We start from the raw sequence: 25,647 nt of genomic DNA on the forward strand, positions 1-25,647 counted from the left end.
AGCAACCTCCAACTCCTGGGCTCAAGCGAGTCTCCTGCCTCAGCCTCCCAAGTAGCTGGGACCACAGGTACCTGCCACAACGCCCGGCCATTTTTTAGTTGGAGCCATCGTTGTTTGGCGGCCCGGGCTGGGGATTCGAACCTGCCACCTTAGGTGTATGTGGCTGGCGCCTTAGCCACTTGAGCCACAGGTGCCGAGCCATGTTTTTGAGTTTTATTTAAGACTAAGGCTTCCCTTCCTGGGCCAGTTGACTTTTTTCTCCTCTCTTCCTAAACCTCACTAGTCTTTTAGGTCATATTTTTGATTCTAGAGGTAGCTGGGTAAATTTTAGTTGTTAGCAGTGACAGAGTGACAAATTGAACTTGGATTTATCCTATAAATTTGTCTCATTTTACCCTTTTCAGAATTGAGCCTAATGAGCAAGGAATTTTACTTGAAGCTGTGAATTGGAGTTAATTAAGAGTCTCATCATAGGAAGGCATGGGGAGTAGGAATACTGATACTGAAAATGTAGACGTGTGCCTTATATTTTCCAAAACCTCTTTCTCATATTTCCAAAATAAGTGTAGTTCTTTCTTAGAATTAAGATATTAGAATATACTGTCTTTTAGAGTGCGCTTGGAAATATAATACACTAAATACAGCTTTCTCTGTTGGCGTGCTTACCAAGCAACTCTGCTCTGTAGCGGCCTCCTCCTGAGAGACCAGATTCGTGCCCACTGCCCTTTGTGCATTACATTCCTGAGAATAAATGATACAAAGAAAAGAAATGTTGAAAGTAGATTTAACGAAATCAGATTTTGAAAAAGTACATAAAACATTAAAATGTTATACTTTCAAAATTTGCTTAGTTACATGACAGTTTGGCTGGCTCATAATTTTTTTAACCTTTCACTTTGAAAAAATTTCTAACCTGTGGCTAACTTGCCTGGATGATATAGTGTGGTTCTACAAACTTTTTGCGTACATTCACCAAATGTTATCATTTTGCCAAATTTGCATTTTCTATTTCCAGGAACAACTTATTATGGTTCATACTTTCTAAACTATATAAATCTTTTGGTTGCCAGGACAAGACACCGTTTGATGTCAGTCAATTTGGATCCTCACATGGCAGTCATGAAAGTTTACAGAGAACTTCTGATTCTAAACCGCCTAATAAACGGTCTAAAAGCATCTACACGCCATTAGAATTACAATACATAGAATTGAAGCAGCAGCATAAAGATGCGATTTTGTGTGTGGAATGTGGATATAAATATAGATTCTTTGGGGAAGATGCAGAGGTAGGTTGTTTCTTTCAAACACTATTTCATGTTTTTCTTAATCAGCCTTAGATATTTTTCATGATTTTTATTTCATCTCCTAACCTGATGTAGAAGCTCAGACAGACCACCCTTTAAAAATGCTGTCATATAAAGCAAAAGCTAAAAATAAGCACAAGAAACTTGGCAAGAGCCAGACTTAGTGGGGGAGAAGTGCGGGGTCTCTACTGGAATGTTACTGCTTATTTTCCATGGGGGTTGGCCAGTACTATTTATCTATCAGAAGTTTATTGGATGAATCGATTAGTGAATGAACCATAATCACATAAGTGTGTTTTCTAATGAAGACTCAAACAAGAAAAAAATTCTGAGATGTATGGCAGTTCCTCTGCTTACCCTTAAAATTTGTGAATTTTCATAGCTAGTCTTTTTTTTTTTTTTGAGACAGAGCCTCAAGCTGTCCCCTGGGTAGAATGCCGTGGCATCACAGCTCACAGCAACCTCCAACTCCTGGGCTCAAGCGAGTCTCCTGCCTCAGCCTCCCAAGTAGCTGAGACCACAGGTGCCTGCCATAACCCCCAGCTATTTTTTGGTTGCAGCCATGACTGTTGTTTGGTGGGCCCAGGCTGGATTCGAACCCGCCACCTTAAGTGTATGTGGCTGGCACCTTAGCCACTTGAGCCACAGGTGCCAAGCCATATAGCTAGTCGTAATGGAAGAACACACTCACTCTGCCAGCTACCTGTGCTTGAAGTTTTACTGGTCTCTTTGTATATCACTCAGTCATCTTGCTATCTTAGTGTAAGTTAGGATTGTATTTAGTGTAGGTATTTAAAAGTGAATTGGAACAATTAATGGGCAAACTTAAGGAAAGCATTGGTGATGACATCTTTGTTAGAAGTCATAAATGGTGGTGATGGTTCCCTCGTTTTAGGTCTAGGGGAATTGTATGACATCAGAGAGTGATGCAGTATCATGATGTTGCTTTCTGGGTGGGAAGTGAAGACTTACCCAACTCTTTTTCTTCCAGTTTGCTGAATCTTCTTAGAGCAGGAAAGTGGTGTTTTCTGAGTTGGTCGCATTATGCTGTGCTCTGTATTAGGAAATTACCTGTTTTCTGAGGACAGGAATAAATACATAGTCAGCATCCCATAGGTGAAGGGGAAGGAAACCAACAGGAGTGTCTGACCTTTTTTTTTTCCTCTGCTGCAGATTGGAAGACTAAGAGTTGCTTGGGCCACACATTAAATACACAAACACTAACGAAAGCTGAAAAGATCTGTGAATACTTTTCTCAATATCTGACACCACAGATAAGCAAAAAATTTCCTCACAAAATCTGCCTGTGGCCTGCAGCCTCAGGTTGGACATGGCACTGCTGGTAGGGGAATGTGAGTTCCATGGAGAGTTCTGTGGAGGGCAGTGTCAAGCCCTGGTGCTTTCTGGAAGAAAACAGGGAATTGGATGGTGCTGATCAATTCTATACTTCTTTTTTTTTTTTCCAGGTTCATAATTTATTGTACAAATTGAGTATCACATCATGGGATGACATCAGCTTCTCCAGGCATGAGAACTTAACAGATGAAGTTCAGTTTAGAATCCATTCCTGTTGCTTTCACAGCTGGAATTTTTTTAGATCTTAATTTGAAGCAATGCTTCCATATGTGACCAGTACACAATTCATTCTACCTGTGAGAGTATGAGAGTTGAAATATTTTTTAATATCAGTGAACTAGAATTGGGCATCAGTTTCTGGACCTGCCATGATTCCAATCTCATCAAAGCCACAAATTCTCTCTCTCTCTCTTTTTTTTTTTTTTTGAGATAGAATCTCAGTGTGTCACCCTGAGTAGAGTGCCATGATGTCATAGCTCACAGCAATCTCAAACTCTTGGGCTCAAGTGATCCTCTTGTCTCAGCCTCCCAAGTAGCTGGGACTATAGGTGTTTGCCACAATGCCTGTTTTTTGTATTTTTTATTTTAGAGACAGGGTCTCACTCTTGCTCAGGCTGGTCTCAAATTCATGAGCTTAAAACAGTTCACCTGCCTGGGCCTCCCAGAATGTTAGGATCACAGACATGAGCCACTGCACCCAGCATTTGGTTCTCTATATTTCTATCAGTCGTTCATCTTTTTCTTTGAGACAGAGTTTGACTCTGTTGCTCAGGCTAGAGTATTGTGGCCTTACCCTAGCTCGTAGCAGCCTCAAACTCAGGGTTTAAGTGATCCTCCTGCCTCAGCCTCCTGAATAGCTGGAGCTACAGGCACCCACCATAGCACCTAGCTAATTTTTCTATTTTTAGTAGAGATGGGGTCTTCCTCTTGCTTAGGCTGGCCTTGAACTCTTGAGCTCAAAGGATCCTCCTACATCGGCCTCCCAGAATGTTAGGAATACAAGTGTGAGCCCTTGTGCCCAGCCTCAGTTGTAAACCATTAATTATCTAAACAGACTGGGGTGGGAGGGGTTCTCTCCTAATATAGTGGCTTCATCCGTGATGTATACTTTGTAGTGTTTTCTAAATGTCGGTTATTTGCACATGCAGTGTAGCAAAACTTTTCCATTATAGTCTCATGCTGTTTGCATTGAATAGTCTTTGTGTAGTGAAAGTTCAGTTTTTTTTTTTTTTTTTGAGAAGGAGTCTCACTGTGTCGCCCCCAGTAGAGTACTGTAGCATCACAGCTCACAGCAACCTCAAACTCTTGGGCTTAAGTGATTCTCTTGCCTCAGACTCCCAAGTAGCTGGGACTACAGGTGCCTGCCACAATGCCCAGATATTGTGTGCTTTTTTTTTTTTTGGTTGCAGTTGTCATTGTTGTGTTAAGCAGGACTGGGCTGGGTTTGAACCCACCAGCCTTGGTGTATGTGGACGGCGCTGTAACAACTGTGCTATGGGCACCGAGCTGAAAGTTCAGTTCTTTAATATTTTGGTAGTTCTAAGGATATAGAAGATCACTATATTTTTCTGCATTGTTTATACATACACGTCTTGGCTCTGAGGTTAGGCCATTGGAACTGCCAAATATAGAACCATTTTTGGCTTCTTTCTATGGGAGGGATGTCTTATAAACTGCTTAGTGGTATGCCACATGTTTAGATAAGTGTATAAATCCTAAGTGTAAATACCTTGATATATTTTTAACAAAGTAAACAAATTCTACATAGAGAATTTTAAAATAGAAATTTATTGGTATTGTCTCTTTTACTTTTTAGATTGCAGCCCGGGAGCTCAATATTTACTGCCATTTAGATCACAACTTTATGACAGCAAGTATACCCACCCACAGGCTGTTTGTCCACGTCCGCCGCCTTGTGGCAAAAGGATATAAGGTCAGCTTTGCCATTAACTTACGGGAAAAAGAAATTGGGATTCTGTTCCGGAGCGTGAAAATACGTTTTGGAAGGTAGTAGGTAGGCTTTAATTGGTTTTAGAATTTGGCATTTTGGAGAAATGAAAGTATTTTGTAATTATCAGTATCATATTTTCTTGAGTTTTTAACGTATTATTCGTTATTTAGGATAAAATGTTTAACTGTGTGGTAGAGTGTTTCTTAGTGATTTATCCACACTTGTCAGTTCCTTTCGTGCTCATTGCTTAAACCCTACATCTGGATGTTTGTTGTAGATTAATTTATTTATGTGTTTAAACATTTTTGTTGAAGGTGGGAGTTGTGAAACAAACTGAAACTGCAGCATTAAAGGCCATTGGTGACAATAAAAGTTCACTCTTTTCCCGGAAATTAACTGCTCTTTATACGAAATCCACACTCATTGGAGAAGATATCCTTTCTGAATAGGAATTTTTTTTCTCTTAAATGGTACAAGCGTTTTGTTTTAAGATGGCAGGTTTTGTTTTAATTGTTCTTTAGATGCCTTTTGGATAAGATGAAGTGGTATGGTTACAGTGTGGTTGCTCAAACCCTGGATTAGCTGTGCTGCCGAAGAGGGAAGGATTGATAATGGCTGGACACAAACATTTTTCAAATATACTAGTGAAAGAAGAATTTGTCATACTTTAAGAGCAAGAAAAAGTGATCGTAATAAAAGACGATTTCAGGTTACTACTGACTTGAAATTATATCTTCTTTGGACCATTTGTGGGCAGTAGTTAGGTGCTTAGGGCCTACAAGCTCCCCAGGGTCTTCTCAAAATAATATGCTAATTTCAAAATGTGAAAAAACTACCCAAGTCAAAATTAAGATATAATTAAATGCTAATAAATTATAATAGTAGGCCATCTTCATTAATTGTTAATTTCATAAAAATTTTATGAGTTTTGAAAATGGATTGTACACAAAGTGTTCTCACTTTGCCAGAATCTTTAGTTATATATAATTGTTGCCTCCAAATTTATAGTTGTTCATAAAGTCAGTGTATTACTTGTAGCAAAATAATTTCAAAAGCAAAGTTATAAAATTTTGTCAATTTTAAAAGCAAAATAATTGTATCTAAAATGAGATAAGACTACATTTTAAAATGTTTATGATAGGGTGGGATCAGGTCTCTTATAGTAAAAAAATACAGAGATAAGATGATCTTAAATGATGGTGTGTGAAAGTTATTATTTCTGTTATGGCTTGTTACAGATTTGCTTATTTACAGATGTTCTTAACTTCTTCCCAAATTCTAAGGGCTGTTTTTTCCATTAATACCATAAAGAGGGAACGGTTGTCACTCAGAATGGACTCTAAACCATTATTAGCCTTGTGTTATTCTAAGCAGATCAGGCTAAAAGAACCTGGTAATTTTATTTTTTCTTTTGCCTGAGCTTGAGTCTCTTATTTGAAGCCTATCCTAAAATAAGACCCCTCTTGGCTTTTCCTTTGCTGCTATTATAGCTCTTATCGTGTAATACCCAGATTGGATGTACACGTACTGACGTTGTCAAAAGTCAGCTTTGATCATTGAGAATTTAATTAATTGACTCACTTTATACACACATATACAGATGTGTAAACACGTACCTGTATGGATGTATTTATGCTTCTATTTTCTTTTCTCTTTAAAAAATTCTTTTGCTATTTCTGGGAGCATAGGCACTTTAAATAAAGAAATGCTGTCATTTACAGCATTTTAGTGTGTTTATTCTTTGACTTGTGGAATTAAATATCATGAGATTATTGAAGTCCCAGCATGGTCCAAGTGAAGGAATGGATTAATGCTGCATATTTGGGCTTTAATGGGATCTGATATATTGTGCTAGACCAGTGAAAGTGAGAAGGTGATAGTTACCTATCTTCATGGTCTTTATAGCTTAGGGGGACTGTCAGGCATGCAACTATGATCAGAATAAATCAGAAGAATGAATAAAGAAGAAGAAGATTTTTATAAAGAGCGAAAGTATTGGGTAAAATGAACCATTATTTTAAAGGAGAAAATAGTTAACATTAATGGGAATTTAGCATATATTTTTCTTTAATTCTTATTACATGTGAATCCTCTAATCAAGCTAGATGATGCTGTAAATGTTGATGAGATAGTGACTGATACTTCTACCGGCTATCTTCTGTGTATCTGTGAAAATAAAGAAAATGTTAAGGACAAAAAAAAGGGGAACATTTTCATTGGCATTGTGGTAAGTATTTTGCAGGTGAAGAATGAATGACTGATGTTTGTGGTATCTCTAAAGGTGAGTAATGTATGGCTTATAAAGTAATTGTGCTAGAAAAGCCTTTTCCTCATGATATGTGTTAAATTACTAGTTACAGCTTTCTCATATGGCTGCTTAGTGCTCTGTGCAATGGAGAGTGAGCGGATAGTTTTGGTCCATGTACTGTAGGAGTTAGGGTTGAAGATAGACACAGTGATGGGCATGCATGTGGGCAACATGCAGATAGTAGAATAAAACCCTAAGCTAGGCTCGGCCTGTAGCTCCATGGCTAGGATGCCAGCCACAAACACTGGAGCTGGCAGGTTCGAACCTAGCCTGGATCTGCCAAACAACAATGACAACTACAACCAAAAAATAGCCGGGTGTTGTGGTAGGTGCCTGTAGTCCCAGCTACTTGGGAGGCTGAGGCAAGAGAATCACTTAAGCCCAAGAGTTTGAGGTTGATGTGAGCTGTGGTGCCATGGCACTCTACTGTGGGCAACATAGTGAGACTCTGTCTCAAAAAAAAAAAACCAAAAAAACCAAAAACAAACCTTAAGCTAACACTTGCATGGGTAGCACAGTGTTTTACAAATTTCCTCTGGGGTTGAAATTAAACATGAATGATTATGGGATTATTATTTCTAGATTTGGAGGAGGGATTAGTTAAAGGGAAATGGTAGTTGGCTGATACAAAATGCTACCTAGGCTGGACGATGTAGCTCAAGCCTGTAATCCTTTGCACTCTGGGAGCCCAAGGCAGGCAGATTGCTTGAGCTTAGGAGTTTGAGACCAACTTGAGCCAGAGTGAGACCTTGTCTCTACTAAAATAGAAAAATTAGTCATGTGTTGTGGGGGATGCCTGAGGTCCTAGCTGCTTGGGAAGCTAAGGCAGGAGGATCACTTGTGCCCAAGACTTTGAGTTTACTGTGAGCTATGATGACATGGCACTCTACTGAGGGTGACAAAGTAAGAGTCTGTCTCAAAAGACAAAAGCCATGGGAATATTTACAATCAATTGTCCAGGTAGATATAATTTATGAATTGTAGTTTTATTGATATTCTGGCAATTTATTAGTAAATGTACTTAGTTACAGACTTACCTGCAACAGAAGTGCTACTATAGCCAAGCCTTTGAATTCAGACTACTGGTACCCAAAAGATGACTCCAGGGTGTGGCTGAATGAGATCTCATCTTCCTCTGTTCTCATCATGTTCAATAAAAACCCAGGGAGAACAGTATGCTCAAATCTTAGACTTTTTAGGGCCATTCGAAATGATTATAGACACACTATACTGTTGTAAGTTAAGCAGGAACAGAACTCTGTTCCAGTAATAACTAATTCTCCTTGTTTTTCCTAATTTCTGTGGTCAGTGACAATATTAGCAAAAATTCTTAGAACCTGAATGTCTCTAGTGTGTCTTTTAATATGTTTTTTCTGACTGTGTAACTCTGTGCTAACTTGATATTTGCTTAATCAATAAGCCCTTCTCTCAGGCAGTTAGCATTGCTGGTGTTAGATGGCTCTGTATGATTTTTTCATCCTTGAGAAGCACTTTTATCTACTGCGGTAGATATTTGCTTTTACGCTTCAACATATGTATTAGACCATTTTATATTTATCTGAAACTCAGTTTAAAGAACAGAGCTTATAGTGTGTAATCCCAGTTAGTGTGCTTAGAAATGCCTCTGGTCTACCACCAGAATTAACCAGGTGGGTGAACCAGGACTAGAAAAGATGAAAAATGTTACCCTCAAAATTGTTTTAGGGTCTGTCCTTAACATTGACAGCTATTTTGTGTTGATGACATCCTGAGCTCTGGATCTAGGCTACACCTCTCCTGAGCTCCGGGCTTCTGCATCCAAATTTTTATTGAACAAAGACACTTAGAATTAGCTCTGGCTCCTTAAACACAGTGTGGCTGGCTGAAAGAGAGCTCATTTTCCTCTACTTCAACCCTGTTCTGCCAGGGTTTGTCATTGAGCATGGTGAGAGTAGAGGAAGATGAGATCTCATTCAGCCACACCCAAGAGTCATCTTTTGGGTACTGGTTGTCTGAATTCAAAGGCTTTGCTATTGTAGCACTTCTGTCCTCAGGCCCTATGTCTCCAGTCTGGACAATGCAGTTTTATCCAGACTGACTTTAGTTTTTTTGATGTCATGTATCACACAAAGTAATAGATGTTGCAGGGATTACACAGCATAGACCACGTCTCTGTTTAAATAAAGCAAAAGGGAATTTGTCTGGTGGATACATTTGTTACTTGAACATCATTTTACCACCTCTTGAAGAATTTTCCACTGTTCCTGATTTTTTGTGTCACTTCCTCTTGAGTCAATCTGTACATGGCTGTTATAAATGCCTGGTTTGTATATTGGGATGTACATTTATGCATGTGTCCCAATGTACTGATAGTCCAACCATCTGGGCATTAGAGGAGCCCTCTGGGCCGGAATTAAGTCAGTTCTTTGAACTACAAATGAGGGACTTTAGACAATTATAAAATATTCAGATAACAAAATGTATAAGCCAGAAATCGACAGGGTAACGTGAGATGCTCACCCAGGTAGGAGATACGCTACTACCTATAACCCATACGGGCTCTGTGTGTCTCTTCCCTTCAGGGGTTCCTGAAATCCAGACTTCCAAGATAATGATTTCCAGGCTTCTCATTCCAACTTACCACCTTAAACTTTATATCAAATGTAAACATATTATACATGTGCTTTTGGGTCTTATTCCTTTTGTTTACTGTTTTGTGTAGGAAGTTTCTTTACTCGTGTTTCTCTAAGTCTCTCATTGCTGTGTCCTCTTTTACTTCATCACTCGTAGTTTATTCCTTCCACTGTGGATCTTTTTCTAGTTTTTGGCTTTACAGAGGATGCTGCTCTAAATACGTTTGTCCATATCGTCTATTGCACACATGTCCTAGTTTCGAGGATGGAATTGCTGAGTTACAGGCTATGGATATTTTCTACTTTCCTCGACAATGCCTGACTGTTTTCAGCAGTGGCCGTGTCTGTTGACTTTCCATCAGTGGAGTGTGGACACAGGGATTAGTAATTTGTCCTTCTTTTAGTTAGTGCAGTCTGTAACTAGTACCAGGCATTTCATCAGCTTCAGAAGCTGTGGACTGGGGAGTCACATGACCTGAGTTTGAACCTTGGTTCTAGTACCCTATCCCCTGGAACCTCAGCTAAGTAACTTTACATCACTTCTTCCCAATTATTATCTTTTCCAGTGTGTCTTTGCTATTATTGGCTTGGGGCTTTGGTGGGGGCTTTAAGTTGGCATGGTTATTTCACTGGATAACTTTCACTTTTGTTCAAAGTTTGTTACTAAATATATTAGGCAAAATCTATTTAATTGCAATTCTTTTTGGCAAAATTTATACTTTCTATGTACTTTCCTTTTACATAATGAAGTAGTAATTTACTACTATTCCAGTGGTCAGTTTACTAGGACCATATCACTTATTACTTGTAGCGATGATAACTACTATTTGTACAGTACTTTGTAGTGCACAGAGAATTCACATATTTGTTTTATGATTTGGTCCTTACAGTAACTTTGAGTGAAGTAGGCTGATTTATTCCCATTTACGGAGGAAGAAACTGAGGCCCAGTAGGGTTTGCTTACTTGCTGTAGTCACTCTTTAGGTATATCAGATCTAGGATTTATACTAAGGGTGTCTCTTGAAAATCCCATTTAGCATAGTTTAGATATCTGAAAATCTGATTCATTATGTTTGTTTAAGAGTCTTGAAAAGCACATAGGTTTGCAAACTCATTAGAAATAGATTACATGGGCAGCACCTGTGGCTCAAGGAGTAGGGCGCTGGCCCCATATACCGGGGGTGACGGGTTTGAGTCCGGCCCCAGCCAAAACTGCAAAAAAAAAAAAAAAAAAAAAGACATGGATTATGTGCTAGTGAGAATATCATCTTTACTTTTTCCAGGTTTATATCTGTGTATAGCTATAACTGGAAAAAATGTATATTTTCTGTGATGTTGTATTTGTATCTGTTTTCAGGGAGTACAACCAGCCACAGGGGAGGTTGTGTTCGATAGTTTCCAGGACTCAGCTTCCCGTTCCGAGCTAGAAACTCGGATATCTTGCCTGCAGCCAGTGGAGCTGCTGCTTCCATCAGCTTTGTCGGAGCAGACAGAGACGCTTATCCACAGAGCCACGGCCGTTAGGTGAGTGGTGCATCACTAGAAAACAATACTAATTCTGATGCTTAGATTTAATTCCCAAACTGATACTTACTAAAGTTGGTAAAAATGGCTTTTACTCATAAAAATCATATTTCCACTGTAGTAGTGGGATTTTTTGTTTTCTAAAATTTTATTGATTGATTGAGACAGAGTCTCCCTCTGTTGCCCAGGCTAGAGTGCTGGGCATGAACGTCCTCCTTTGGGAGAGTCTGTACAGCCATGTGGAAGGGTCTGGTGGGAAGGCATGCTGGGGGGCTCAGGTAAGGAGGACTGTATAATACTGAAGAATTTAGACTTCAGACTAGGTAGGGAAGCCCATAGGATTTTCATTTATTTAGTTGACAAATTAGAAAATGAAACTGATTTATGAAGTTCTGTATGTTTCTTTGTCCTTAGTGTTGAGTGTTTGTTCATTTTCATTTCATTTCTTGCAAAGAATCTTTGATAGTTTGCTTTTTCTTTTTAAAACTAGTATGTGTTCATTTAGAGGAAATTGGGAGTTACAAAAAGAAAGTTAAAAATAAGTCAAACCTAGAAATAATGAATGGTAAACATTGCATGTGGCCAGTATCATAACCTCTGCATTATGGACACCATGCCTGTTTTTTTTTTTTTTTTTTTTTTATTGTTGTTGTTGTTGTTTTTTAAGAGACAGAGTCTCACTTTATCGCCCTCGATAGAGTGATGTGGCATCACAGCTCACAGCAACCTCCAACTCCTGGGCCTAGGTGATTTTCTTGCCTTAGCTTCCCAAGTAGCTGGGACTACAGGTGCCCTCCATAATGCCTGGCTATTTTTTTGTTGTAATTTGGCCGGGGCCAGGTTTGAACCCACCACTCTCAGTATATGGGGCCTGTGCCCTACTCACTGAGCCATAGACACTCCCTGTTGTTTTGTTTTTTGAGACAGAGTCTCACTTTGTTGCCCTGAGTAGAGTGCCGTGGAGTCATAGCAACATCGAACTCCTGGGCTCAAGCAATCCTCCTGCCTCAGCCTCCTGAGTCCCTCCTGGGACTATAGGTGCCCACCACAGTGCTTGACTATTTTTAGAGATGGGGTCTTGCTTGCTCTTGCTCTGTGTAGTCTTGAACTCCTGAGGTCAAGCTATCCACCTGTGTTGGCCTCCCAGATGTGAGCCACTGAGCCTGGCCTTGTATTCTGTTTTTTTATTTAAAAATTCCCTATGTATTTTTTCACTTTATTACAGAAAATTCAGACATACAAAATTATATGGAATAGTGTAGTGAACTCCGATGAATCCGTCCTCATCTGTCTCCTAGCTTCATCATTTCTCAACTCATAACCAATTTCATTTTTCCATACTGCCCTCTTTCTGTTCCTCCCTGGTTTATTTATTTCGAAACAAATTCTAGTGAACATGATTTCATCTGCTAATATTTAAGTAGGTTACTCTTGAAAACAAAATGACTACACAACATTTAGTCATATAAATGGATTATAACTTACCTATTCACCTTCCCCTTTTGTTCTATTATATTCTTTTTCCCCCAGTATTACAAATATTACTGGACAGTGCCTGTGGCTCAGTGAGTGTGAGTAGGGCACTGGTCCTATATACTGAAGGTGGCAGGTTTGAACCTGGCCTGGCCAAACTGCAGCAAAAAAATAGCTGGGCATTGTGGTGGGCGCCTATAGTCCCAGCTACTCGGGAGGCTGAGGCAAGAGGATCACCTAAGTCCAAGAGCTGGAGGTTGTTGTGAGCTGTGATGCGATGGCACTCTACCGAGGGTGACAAAGTGAGACTCTGTCTCTAAAAAACAAACAAACAAACAAATATTGCTATGGTGAATATCAGTACATAGAAATATTTGTGTATATTTCTGATTATTTCCTTAAGATAATTTCCTGAATGTAAAATTACTGGGTCAGAGGACATATACATTTATAAAGCTCTTGACTGCTTGGTAGAATACAAAATATCAATTTATAACTTCCACTAGTATAGTATAGAAGGGTTCTCTGAACCCCTGCTTGCGTTGGGAGTGATCGTTTAAATAATCTGCCAGTTGCAGAGATGAAAACTTCTGCCTTCTGTCCCTTTATTTCGATCTTAATCCTTTTCTGACCACGTGTTCAAACTTGAATAATTAAAATTCAAACAGTAAACATAGAAGGGGTGCTGCTCCTAGCTTAAAAAATTAATAAAATCTCAAGAAAAAGTTAGAAGTAGACTTTTAAAACTATATGCTCAAAATTTCATGTCTTTGATTTCGTTAATTTTCCTTCATAACTGAGTGGGTATTCAATTAAGTTGGATTAACTGAGAGCAAAGTCAATCAATTCTATCAACACATTTATTTTTCTGTTTTCTGCTTATTTTTATAAAATAATCAAGGCAAAATTCAATAAGATACCAAAACATTCTACAATGGCAGACATTGCCAAAACTGTGGCAAGAAGCATTGCCTGCTCATAGTCCTAAATATTCATCTTCACATGAAATTCAAAGACCTAAATTTGCCAGACCAGCTATATTAATAGTTTGGGTATCATATGTCGGTCTTACTAAATTGAATGACGGCTTTTGTCTTGTTTTAATTTGTGTTTCTCTGGTTAGCATTGTGAGCATATCATTTTTCCTATCCTTACTACCACATAGGCGATTTTTCATCCACTGTAAATTGTTTTTGTATCCTTTGTTCATTTTTATTTTACTTGTGTACTGGACTAAGGAAAGTCAAAAGTTAAATATGCATTTTTGTGAAATGTCTGTCACTAATTTATATCTGTAGACAGAATTATAGTAGAGGAGATTTAAAAGTCAAAGAATTAAATAGTGTGAACTCCTGTGACTTAGGGCTTGGGTTGGAAAACTGGCCCTCTCCTTGGTGACGTGGAGCAGGTTATTCTGCTGTGTTGTCCTTCAGTGCCCTTTCCTTTAAGTAGCGGTAGGAAGCGTGCTTATGTCAGAGGATTCTTGTGAGGATTCAGTAAGTTAAAATGGGTAAAGTACTGAAACAGTGCCGGCACACAAAGCTCTCTGTACGTGGAAGTTATTTTTCTTATTCCAGTTCTGTCAGCCATTAGCACTTTCAGTATTGCCTCTCGCTGTTCTCTTTTGGAGCTTCTCTCTGAAGTATGTTGGACCTTCTTATTGCACTCTCTGTGCACGGCCCTTTATAATTTCCCACCTACAGCTGTGTTTCTTACGTTGTTTTTAGCTCTTGGGGAGTTCTTTTTTCTTTTGAGACAGAGTCTCACTATGTCACCCTCAGTAGAGTGCTGTGGAGTCACAGCTCACAGCAACCACAAACTCTTGGGCTTAAGTGATTCTCTTGCCTCAGCCTTCCAAGTTGCTGGGACTACAGGCACCTACCACAATGCCTGGCTGCTTTTTTTTTGTTGAAGTTGTCATTGTTGTTTAGCCAGCCCCGGCTGGGTTCGAACCAGCTGGCGCCCTAACCACTGTCCTATGGATGCCAAGCTAGAGTTCTTCTTTTGATGTTTTTATTTTTGACTCTCTTTAAAAAAGAGTATTTTATTTTATTTTATTTTTTGAGACAGTGTCTCTGTTGCTCCAGATTGGAGTGCTATAGCATCAACCTAGCTCATAGCAACCTCAAACTCCTGGGTTCAGGTGATCCTCCTGCCTCAGCCTCCTGAGTAGCTGGGACTACAGGTGCCTGCCACAATGCCTGGCTAGTTTTTCTATTTTTAATAGAGATGGGGTCTCACTTTGCTTAGGCTGATCTTGAACCCCTGAGCTCAAGTGATCCTTCCACCTTGGCCTTTCTGAGTATTAAGATCACAGATATGAGCTACTGTACCTGTCTGATTTTTTTATTTTAATTCACTATTTTTCTGTGTTTTTAGTAGACTATTTGGGCTAAGGAAGTCTTCCATGCTTCTAATAGCATTCCATTATTATTATTGTTATTATTATTTGAGACATCATCTCAAGCTGTTGCCTGGGTAGAATGCTGTGGCATTACAGCTCAGCAACCTCCACCTGTTGGGCTCACGGGATTCTCTTGCCTCAGATTCCCGAGTAGCTGGGACTACAGGCGCCTGCTATAATGCCTGGCTATTTTTTTGTTGCAGTTGTCATTGTTGTTTTAGCTGGCCTGGGCTGGGTTCGAACCTGCCAACCTGGGTGTATGTGGCCGGCGCCCTGCCCACTGAGCCACAGGTGCTGCCCAGCGTTCTGTTACTCTTATGCTATAGCCATCACTCCCCATTCTCAAAGCACTTTATGATGTCATCTGTATTTTTTAGTTGATTTATTTTTCTTTCTTAATTTTATTTTTAGCATTCAATATTGAATTAACTTTTAAAAATTTATTTTAGTCTGTGAGATGAGGTCTTACTTTTCTCCCTAAATGCTAGTGGTTCCATTTTAAAATCCATAAAATTTAGCCTTTGTGAACCTGAGGTACAACTCTCAGATACAGCTTTAAATGTTCAAGTACAAAAGTTTGCGTTGCTTTTGTGTATTTTAAATGCTGATAGACAGTTTCTTGTATTTCAGACTTTGAACCCTACTTTTTTCTTCTTGCAGTAAATTTGAAGGTAAAAACAGCAGTTTTTGTCAGCTACTAGTTGATATTTTATTAATAATTAAAGACAAATGTAAAATCTGTGTGAGAAGAGACAAAGCATGGCTTGGAGTTATAGAATATTTATCTAAAACTAACAGTTTGTTTTCTTTTGTATTCTGAACTTTATCCACAAGAGGTCTCCAAAGGATTTTATATTCTGTGAATTACAATTTAAACTCTATGAAAATCTTCACATCTACTTTTATATCTCAAATTACAGACTCAATTTGTGTCATATTATAATTTAGAACAAATATAAGTCAAAGATAGTACTAAGCTAAAATTATTTCTGAATGATGATAAACTATCAATTCTTCTTAGGTTATTTATTTTTATTTATGTGAAGTGTGTATAAGATTTTAGTCTGGATTTTAGGGAACTAGTCTTACTATCTTGTTATCCCTTGTAAGAACATACAGAGAGGAACAGATGGAAAACAATCATTTTTGAGCACTGTATTTAACTGCAGTAAAGACTGATTTAGCTCAGAAATGTTATATGTTTATGTAATAGAACTGGTTGAGAGGAAACTTATCGAAAACAATAAAGAAACATTATTAATATTTACGAGTTCTCTAAGAAACTGATTTTTGAGGTGAGACAGGTGAACACTGCAGATAATCACTCAATCTTGTGTTCAGAGAAATGAGAACTTCCTGGGCACCTTCACACAGGAGGCTTTGTGGAGGAGGTGGGCTTGGAAGGGATAATTTGCACGATGAAAAGCTTTACATTGGAAAGTGGGAGGAGCAGAGGGTATGTTGTGTGTGTATGGAAATGATATGAGCTCTGAGCCACACAGGCTGGAAATGCGAGACAAGTGTAAAGATAGGGGAGACTTTTCTGATTAGAGGAAACTTGCAGGATGAGAATTAGGGAAAAAAGGATCTGGAACCATGCAGTCCAGCTGAGAGATAGGGACTCTTACACAAGGCGGTAAGATTTTTGGGCAAAGGAATGGCATGATTGACGGGAAGAGGTGAGTTTGCTGCCTAGATGAGGCAGTTGAGTTAAAAAAAAAAAAATAAACAATTTCCCTAAGGAATAAAAAACATACAGAGAAAAGAATCAGATCAAAGACTTTCCAGTAGTCCCCCGAACATTCCAGTAGTTGGGAATAGAAGGAAGAATAGAAAGGAACAGAAAGCAAGGGGTGAAGGAGCTAGCAGAGAACCAGGACAGAGTAGGGACGTGGGGTTATAATTTGTATGTTGCACATGAAATAATCAGTGGTGTGAGCTAATTTTTTATAATATTGACTGTGATATAATTTACCGAAACTGTGTGACATTTGGAGAGATACTTGGTTAAAAGTTAGCATTAACCTGGGATTGCAAACTGATACTGCCTTTTTGGAAGGAAGTATGGAGAATCCTCAAAAGAACTCAAATTAGATATCCCATTGGACCTTGTAATCCCTTTACTAGGCATTTACCCAGAAGAAAAAGAATTATTTTATCATAAACATATTTGCACTAGACTGTTTATTATAGCTCAATTTATAATCGCCAATACGTGGAAATAGCCTAAATGGCACCAGCCCAGCAATGGATTAACAAGCTGTGGTATATGTATACCATAGAATACTGTTGAGCCACTAAAAAAGGTGGAGACTTCACATCTTTTGTATTAACCTGGATGGAGGTCAAAACACGTTCTTCTTAGTAAAGCATCACAAGAATGGAGAAGCAAGAATCCAATGTACTCAGTATTAATGAGAAGCCAGTAGGTGATCTCATACATACCCACATAGGAGAAAAACTCAATTCAAGGTGGAAGGTGGGGGAATGAGGGAGGGGGAAATAGGAGGAGGGAGGAGGATGGGTGTGCTCCCACTTAATGGGCACAATGTTAGGGTGTAAGGCACACTTGTTGGGTGCGGAATGTAATGTACCTAACAAATGCAAAGATTGTAACCTAATTCTTTGTACCCTCAAATTAACCTAAAACAAACAAAAAAGTTAACATTAATGCATTGGTATCATTTGTAAAAGATCTGTGGAACAATGTCCTGCACTATTGCAGTGACTTTAGCAGTTTGACCTTTGAAATAAATGTTTATGCACATCAGCCTTTACTCATAGATAAATATGTACCTTGAGCATTAAAGAAAACATTGAAATCCTAATGTTAGGGAGTAAAAATAACTCCTGCTACATCTACTTTCAGCATTAGAAAGAGAAAAACATTACGTCTTTTTGTCCACAGAAGGCCTTACATCAGCTGAGGTTTAACCAAAACCATTACCTGTCCTGGTTCTTTATGCTAGAGATTTATACCACCTGAATGCCATTTAGGGGGACATATTTGAAATTATTATTGTCGTATTTTAATTTTGTATTCTTTTATTACTTTATGTAGTAGAGATTGCTCACTACTTTGTGTTATGGCACGTTGATTTTCAAGTTTTCAGTGGAAAATGTTCAGTAGAGTTTTGGTGTCAAAGTAAAATTGTTACTGTGAAGCTGTATGATAATTATGAGAGGAATTGTTGTACAAACTCGGTAGCTGTATTATGGACAAAGTCCAACTTCTTCTTAATGTCATTAATTGAGCCATTAGTTTAAAAAATATCAATTTTTTGAAGGATGAGAAGAGAAAAAATAGACTTTTATTCATTAATTTGGTTAAGAGGAAGTGTGAAATGCTATTAAGTGACCAGTTCTTAATGGTACCAATTTCATGATTCCCGTGTTCTAATTTACTCCACCAGAGTTTAATAAGCTCAAGTCATTAGACTTATATGAAATTATTTCAATATGATTCTTAGGTATTGAGAGCCAAGTAAATGTAGAATGCTATAGCAAACAGCAGGCAGCATACAGGTGTCAATAACGAAGCCCCCAAATTGGGTGGGAAGGTGGGTCTGGGGAGAGTGAAGGCATTCAAGGAAGTATGATTGCAGGATGGGATAAGGGGATTGGGAACATTGAGTTAACGGGATTATTGGTTGTGTTTGTAGCCTGGAACAGAATCAAGCATGTGGAGCTGTTCAGTGAATATTCACTGAATGACTATATGTTTAAGGCCAGAGAGGAAGTCTGGGACTGTCTTATCAAGGATTCTGGCCACTAGAGGGAGGGGTTTATACTTTATCTCAGTGTTTCTCAGTTATTGGCTTATCAACTCCTTCAATTTACTATTTTGTATTTGAATTTTCGTCTTTAAATTTGTTCAATTAGAGTTTAAAATTACAGAGGCAATATATGTTTATTATAAAAGTGGAAAAAAAATGTTTAAAGGAAAAAAAAAATTCTTGCTAACCTCCCCACCCAATTTGACTCACCTGTATTTTGCTGTGATAATGTACTTTTTGCCCAAATTTTTGAGGGAAAAATAAAGATGTGCATCATACATGGGTAGTACTAATCCCGTTTCTATATAAACATATTTAATTCTTTTATTTATGTTTATGTGTTAAAAGTGTAACTCTAGAAAGCAATAACAATATCTGTATGCAAAATAATACCCTGGAATACAGTAATCGCTTTGGTTGAACTTACGATGAACTTGGCAGTGAAAACATTTTTGGTGAATGAAGAATAACACTTCTCTTCGTACACTTTAGGCAGGAGCTAGATCTCTAGTGATATTTTTATAAAAATTATTGGAAAATCCTGAAATGTTTCTTGTACACTGCAAGCTTTAAACTTAGAATTTTAATTAAAAAATTAAAATGAAAGATTTTTTTTTTTTATTCCTGAAAGTTTGGGCCAAAAATGTCGGCATGCATTATACATGGAAACATATTATATGTGGCAAAATACAGTAAATTATTTGTATTTTAATACGATATAAATATTTATAAACCTAAAACTTAGTGCCTTAAGTGTGATACCTTTTTTCTAGGAAAAATTTAAAATTTGATATTTAAGTAAAACAAATGTATAAGCTAATAAAATACAAATGAAGGATTGTTTGGTATAAAGGGTCATGTTCTTTTGGTGAAAATGAACACTGTGGAGGGATGTACTCCCAATTCAGGAGGAGGTTCCTCTTTTTCTTTTTAATGAGCTTTATTTTTTAGAGCAGTTTTAGGGTCACAGCAAAGTTGAGAGGACGTTGCAGAGATTTCTCGTATACCCTGCGCACACACATGCACAGCCCGTCTCATTATCAGTGTTCTGCACTGCACTGGGATCAGCTTCTTTTCAGGTCAGCTTCCTGTGCTATAAGGTGCTGTGTGAAGGCTCAACTTTTTCTCAGAGTTTTTCTTTCTTTGAACCACAGTATGATTTAGCTGATTTGCTCTCCATTTGGTACCAATGCAATACTTTAATTTTTTTTTTTCTTTGAAACAGAGTCTCACTCTGTCACCCTGGGTAGAGCACTGTGGTGTCATAGCTCACAGCAACCTCAAGCCTTTTGGCTTGATCAATCCTCTTGCCTCAGCCTCCCAAGTAGCTGGAATTACAGGCACCTGCCACAACGCTTAGCTAGTTTTTCTTTTTTTAAGTAGAGACAGGGTCTTGCTCTTACTTAGACTAGTCTTGAGTTCCTGAGCTTAAGCAGTCCACCCCTGTTGGCTTCCCAGAGTGCTAGTATTATAGGCGTGAACCACTGAGCCCGGCCGCAACACTTTAAGACTGCTCCTGTTTTATTTTTCTCATTAAGCTTTAACAATTAAAGTGATACTTATTGCTAATGTGATCTTAAATATAAACAGAAATGTAGGAACTGAAGCTTGTAGCAATATAGTCATTTAAAAAATTGGTAATACAGTTGATCTAAGACAGTATTTTTCAAATTCAAAGTCCTGGAATGAGTTTGGTAGGTTGCAACTAACAGAAAAAAAATAGAAGTTATCAGTGTGTACCATGTATAGTAAGGGAAAGGATTTCATGAAATGCTTTTTTTAGTTTTATCTGTATGTGCATAATCACTCTATATATTCCTTCTAATATTCTTTCTAGTGCTATATCATGTTTATAATTGTCCAAGAGAATAGCCTCTTAATTTAATGTATTAATTAAATATAGTTGACAAAATATATCTGTAGATTATTTCATATGTATATTCTTATTATCTACATATTCTTTAATTCCTAATTTAATGTATTTAATTCCTAATTTAATGTATTAATTAAATATAGTTGACAAAATATATCTGTAGATTATTTCATATGTATATTCTTATTAAATACATGTTCTTTTCATATGTATAACTTATTATCTCAAGTTAACCAAAGACTGCCCAGAAGTATATTTTTTAAAATAGCACAACTGAAAAGGAATTAATATTTTAAGACTATTAAAAATTCTAAAACTGACATGATTCATAGACCAGATACTGCCTATATAGGACATTGAGACAAAGTGACAAATTATTATAAGCAATGAGAATATTACTTGTAAATATAAAATCAATTTATAAAACGAATAGTGTTTTAGCACAGCAGCAACAAATAGATAATGAAATTTTTAATAATATATACCACTTGAAGTAACAGCAATATTAACATTATCTAGGGCTTTATTTACCAAAAGGAAAATCAGATCTTGAGAAAATTTGAAAACGTTACAGAAAGATATTTTAAAAGAACTAACTAAATAATGCAAAGATATAGCATGTTTATGAATTAAAAGGTTCAAGTTAAAGGCATTGTGGCAGGTGTCAATTCCTCTTAACTGTAAATTTGGTGCAATCTAATCAAAAGGTGTGAGGTTTTTCGGGAAACTGACACTATGCTTTGAGAAAACCAGATCTAAGGGCCAAGAATAAGTAAGGCAACACTGAAAAAGGTAGAGTCTCAACCTACCCAAACTCCAAACTTATAAAGCAATTGTAAGGTAATAGGGAATTGGTATATAAAGAGAAACAAATGTAACAATGGAACAGAAGGGAAGTGGAGAAAAGAAATTCATGGATACAAGGAAAGTTCATAGGATGAAAATGTCTTAAGTGATGAGAAAGACGTACTATTTACCACTCGATCCTGTAGAAATAAACAGCTTTCCGTATTAAAAATGAAAATGATGTCCACTATTATGGTGATGGGCACGCTAAAAACCCTGACTTAAGTATTATACGTATATAAGATACCTGTGTCGCAAAGACATTTGTACCACCTTAATATTTTGAAATTAAAGAATGATAAAACCCCCAAAAGTTAAAATGAAACCCTGTTTCAATCACAGGAAATTTTCAGTTGAAAAAATTTTGTGTGTGTGTGTGTGGGGGGGGGTATTCATGACTTGAGAATATGGAAAGATTTCCTAAACTTGACATGTATAAAAAGCACAAATCAAAGGAAACAATTTTGGGCAGTGCCTGTAGCTCAGTAGGTAGGGTATCAGCCACATACACTGAGGCTCGTGGGTTTGAACCCAGCCCGGGCCAGCTAAAACAACAATGATAACTGCAACAACAAAAATAAATTAAAAAAATAGCCAGGCATTGTGGTGGGCCCCTGTAGTCCCAGCTACTTGGGAGGCTGAGGCAAGAGAATTGCTTGAGCCCAAGAGTTGGAGGTTGCTGTGAGCTATGACATCATAGCACTCTACCGAGGGTGACAGCTTGAGACTCTGTCTCAAAAAAAACCCCCCAAAACAAAGGAAACAATTTCATTTATAGCTTTTTTGCAAGTTGCTTCAATTATTATATTATAGTCTGCTTGTGTCATCACTTTACCAGTTTGAGTGAAGTATTTTAGAAATCTTAACCTCTATTGTACAATTTTTTTTGAAGACATAGTCTTAATCCATCATCCAGGCTGGACTGCAGTGGCATAATTATAGCTCACTATAACCTTGAACTCCTTTACTAAAGCCGTCCTCCCACCTCAGCCTCCTGAGGAGCTGGGATTATAGGTGTGTACCACCATACCTGACTAATTTTTAAAAAAATTTTGTAGAGGTGGGGTTTCATCATGTTGCTCAGGTTGGTCTGGAACTCCTGACCTCAAGTGAGCCTCCTGCCTCTGCCTCCCAAAGTGCTGATAGTATAGGCATAAGCCACCGTGCCCACCTGTTTATACTTTTTTACCTTCCCCTATTTATGATTGTTTTAAATATTTTCTCAACCTACAGTTACAGTCATATCAGAAAGTGTTACAATTTTTACTTCAACTTCAAACCATAATTTAGGAAACTCAGGAGGAGAAGGAAGACCTCTTGTATTTACCTATATTTTTATTTATCATGTTTGTTCTTCTTTCCTGATGTTCTAAGATTTTTTCCTTTTTTTTTTTTTGAGACAGAGTCTTACTATGTTGCTCTTTGTAGAATGCCAGGGTGTCACAGCTCAAAGCCACCTCAAACTCTTGGGCTTAAGCAGTTCTCTTGCACAGTCTCCACAGTAGCTGGGCCTATAAGCACCCACCACAATGCCCGGCTATTTTTTTGTTGCATTTGTCATTGTTGTTTAGCTGGCCCCGGGCCAAGTTCGAACCCGCCAGCCTGGTGTATGTGGCTGGTGCCCTATTGCTGAGCTATGGGCATCGAGCCAGATTTCTTCTTTTTATTATTCACTTTGTTAGAATACTTTCTTTAACTGTTATTTTAGAAGAGGCCTGCTTATGACAAATAGATTCTTAGTTTTCCTTCATTTGAGAATGTTTTGATTTCCCTTTCATTCTTGAAAGATATTTTTGTCAGGTATGGAATTCTGGCATAACATTTCTTTCAACACTTGAAAAATCTTATGTCATTTTCTTCTAGTTTTCATGGTTTCAGAAAAAAAATCAGCTGTCATTCAAATTGCTTACCCCCTATAGCTGAGGTATGGTTTCTTTCTTGCTACTTTTAAGATTTTTTTTTTTAGTCTTTATAAGTTAAATTATGACTACGATATGTGTTGGCATAGGTATCTTGGCTTTTGGGGGTTTACTCTGTTTCTTGAATCTATAGGTTTTAGTCTCTTGCCAAATTTGTGAATATTTCATGTGTGTGTATGTGTGTGTGGAGGGGGGTTTGCGTGAGAATGCTGACCTGGGTTGAAAGCTGGCTGGGAAAATTTAGCTGAAAACAAATGGTTTATGCCAGTTTAAAACATTAACTCAGACCGTCTGTTGACTTTCGAACCAGCACAGAGGCCTAGTCCAGTCTGTCCTGGTGCCTCCAGGTTCTTTTCATCTTCCATGGATTTGAAGAACCCCCCGGGATTGGTAGTCTGCAAACATTCCCCTGGATACTCCAGGATTGAGGCGGGGTGCCCCGTTGAGAAGTCAGCCTATTTACTTCCCCCAGTTTCATCCATTTGATTTCTTGTTTTATTTTGTGCTTGTTTGTTTTACCTGCCTTCTTTCTTCTCTCCCCTCAGGACTCTGATGGCAAGAACTTTGGATTTTTTTTGTTATAGTCCCACATGTCCCTGAGGCTCTATTCATTTTTTTTTTCCAGTCTATATTCTCTCCATTGTTCAGATTTGGTAATTTCCATTGTTCTGTTTTCCATTTGACTGATTCTTTCATCTGTTCTCGCCATTCTGCTGTTGAGTCATCTACTGAGTTTTCTATTCAGTAATTGTATTTTTCACTTCTAATTTTTTTGTGTATTTTTTCTTTATGTCTTCTAAAATTTCTTTGCAGAGAATTTTTCCTTTCTTTAGCTTTTCCATTTGTTTCAAGTATGTGCATAATTGCTGTTAAAACATTTTTACCATGGCTGCTCTGAAAGCTTTGTCAGATAATTCTAACATCTCTATCATCTTGGTGTTATTGTCTGCTAATTGTCTTTTTATTCAGTTGGAGATCTTCCTGTTTCTTGGCATAATGACTGATTTTTGGTTGAAAGCTGTGCTTTGTCATATTGTGCTATGAGAATCTGGATCTTATTTAAGCCTGTTGTTTTAGCTGGCTTTCTCTGACACTGCTGCAGTGGGGTGCGGTGTGCTGCCTCATGATTGCCAGGTGCAGATAGAAGTCAGGTTCCCTACCTGGCTTCTGTTGACCCTTGAAGGAGGTGGGTACTTCCTGTTACTACTGGGTGGGTAGGGGAGTTCCAACTTCTCCTATGGTCTCTGCTAGGCCTTCTCTGATATAACCCCTATTGGAGGGGAGAATGGGAGCTTCTTTACTGCCAGGTAGGAGTGGGAGTCCAGGCTTCCTGTTTGGTGTCTCCACTGATACCATGGGGTTAAGGCCTTATTACTGGCCAGTGGGGATGAAAGTCTTGGCTCCCTATTTGGTCTTCTTTGACATAACCCCAGTTGGGGTTTGGAGTGCCTCATTTCAGTCTGACAAGAAGGGAAATCTAGGTTCCCCCCTTGACCTTTGCTAGTGTGGGTGGGAGAGGGAGCACGTTTTCCTGTGGTGTTTGGATGGCTGGACTAGAGTGGTTATTGCTCATAAGTTCTGTCTTCCCAGGCCCCTCCTTCCCTGGGTCTTTGTCTAGGGAGAGCAGGCATGTTCGGGCTTTTGTTATCTGTGCCTCTTGGTCTTTTTTTTTTTTTTTTTTTTTTTTTGAGACGGAGCCTCAAGCTATCCCCCTGGGTAGAGTGCCATGGCATCACGCTCACAGCAACCTCCAACTCCTGGGCTCAAGCGAGTCTCCTGCCTCAGCCTCCGAAGTAGCTGGGACTACAGGCGCCCGCCACGACGCCTGGCCATTTTTTGGTTGCAGCTATCATTGTTGTTTGGTGGGCCCAGGTTGGCGATTCGAACCTGCCACCTTAGGTGTATGTGGCTGGTGCCTTAGCCGCTTGAGCCACAGGCGCCAAGCCTGCCTCTTGGTCTTGATGGGTTGTCAGATTCTTTAGCTCCAAGTCTGGGTTACGTGTGTGTCACGAAGTAAACTGAGGGAACTCAAAACCTTGTCATTCTTCAGATCCCAAGTTCCCTAGCTGGTCTGCTTCTTGTTGCCTTTCAGAGTCATCTTATGTTTGTTTATATGTAATGTGCAGGGAGTTGGGCTTAGCAGCAGTTCATCTAGTCAGGATCTTATTTTAGAGATTGTTGTATGTATGAATAAACTTTGCTTCCTTAGTATTATTTTAATCTAATTAAAGTAAAATCAGCACTTTGATTACATTGATAATGCCACTGTGCAAATCTTTTTTTTTTTTTTTTGAGACAGTG

The 25,647-nt window shown here is 38.3% G+C and overlaps 1 protein-coding gene and 1 pseudogene across 1 annotated transcript in view; one reads left to right on the top strand and one right to left on the bottom strand.

Moving 5' to 3' along the window:
- MSH3 (mutS homolog 3) overlaps nucleotides 1–25,647 on the top strand; it is a 202,185-nt gene that overhangs the window by 18,797 nt on the left and 157,741 nt on the right. Inside the window, exons 4-8 of the mRNA XM_023510913.1 lie at nucleotides 1,071–1,286; nucleotides 4,477–4,593; nucleotides 4,926–5,043; nucleotides 6,693–6,838; nucleotides 10,889–11,055. Coding sequence (XP_023366681.1) covers nucleotides 1,071–1,286; nucleotides 4,477–4,593; nucleotides 4,926–5,043; nucleotides 6,693–6,838; nucleotides 10,889–11,055 — 764 coding nt within the window. The remainder of the gene's footprint in view (nucleotides 1–1,070; nucleotides 1,287–4,476; nucleotides 4,594–4,925; nucleotides 5,044–6,692; nucleotides 6,839–10,888; nucleotides 11,056–25,647) is intronic.
- Nucleotides 2,840–3,030, bottom strand: LOC111723918 (annotated as a pseudogene).

Source organism: Otolemur garnettii, unplaced genomic scaffold, assembly GCF_000181295.1.
Source record: "Otolemur garnettii isolate 467f Iridium unplaced genomic scaffold, OtoGar3 scaffold00017, whole genome shotgun sequence".
NCBI classification, from domain to species: Eukaryota; Metazoa; Chordata; class Mammalia; order Primates; family Galagidae; genus Otolemur; species Otolemur garnettii.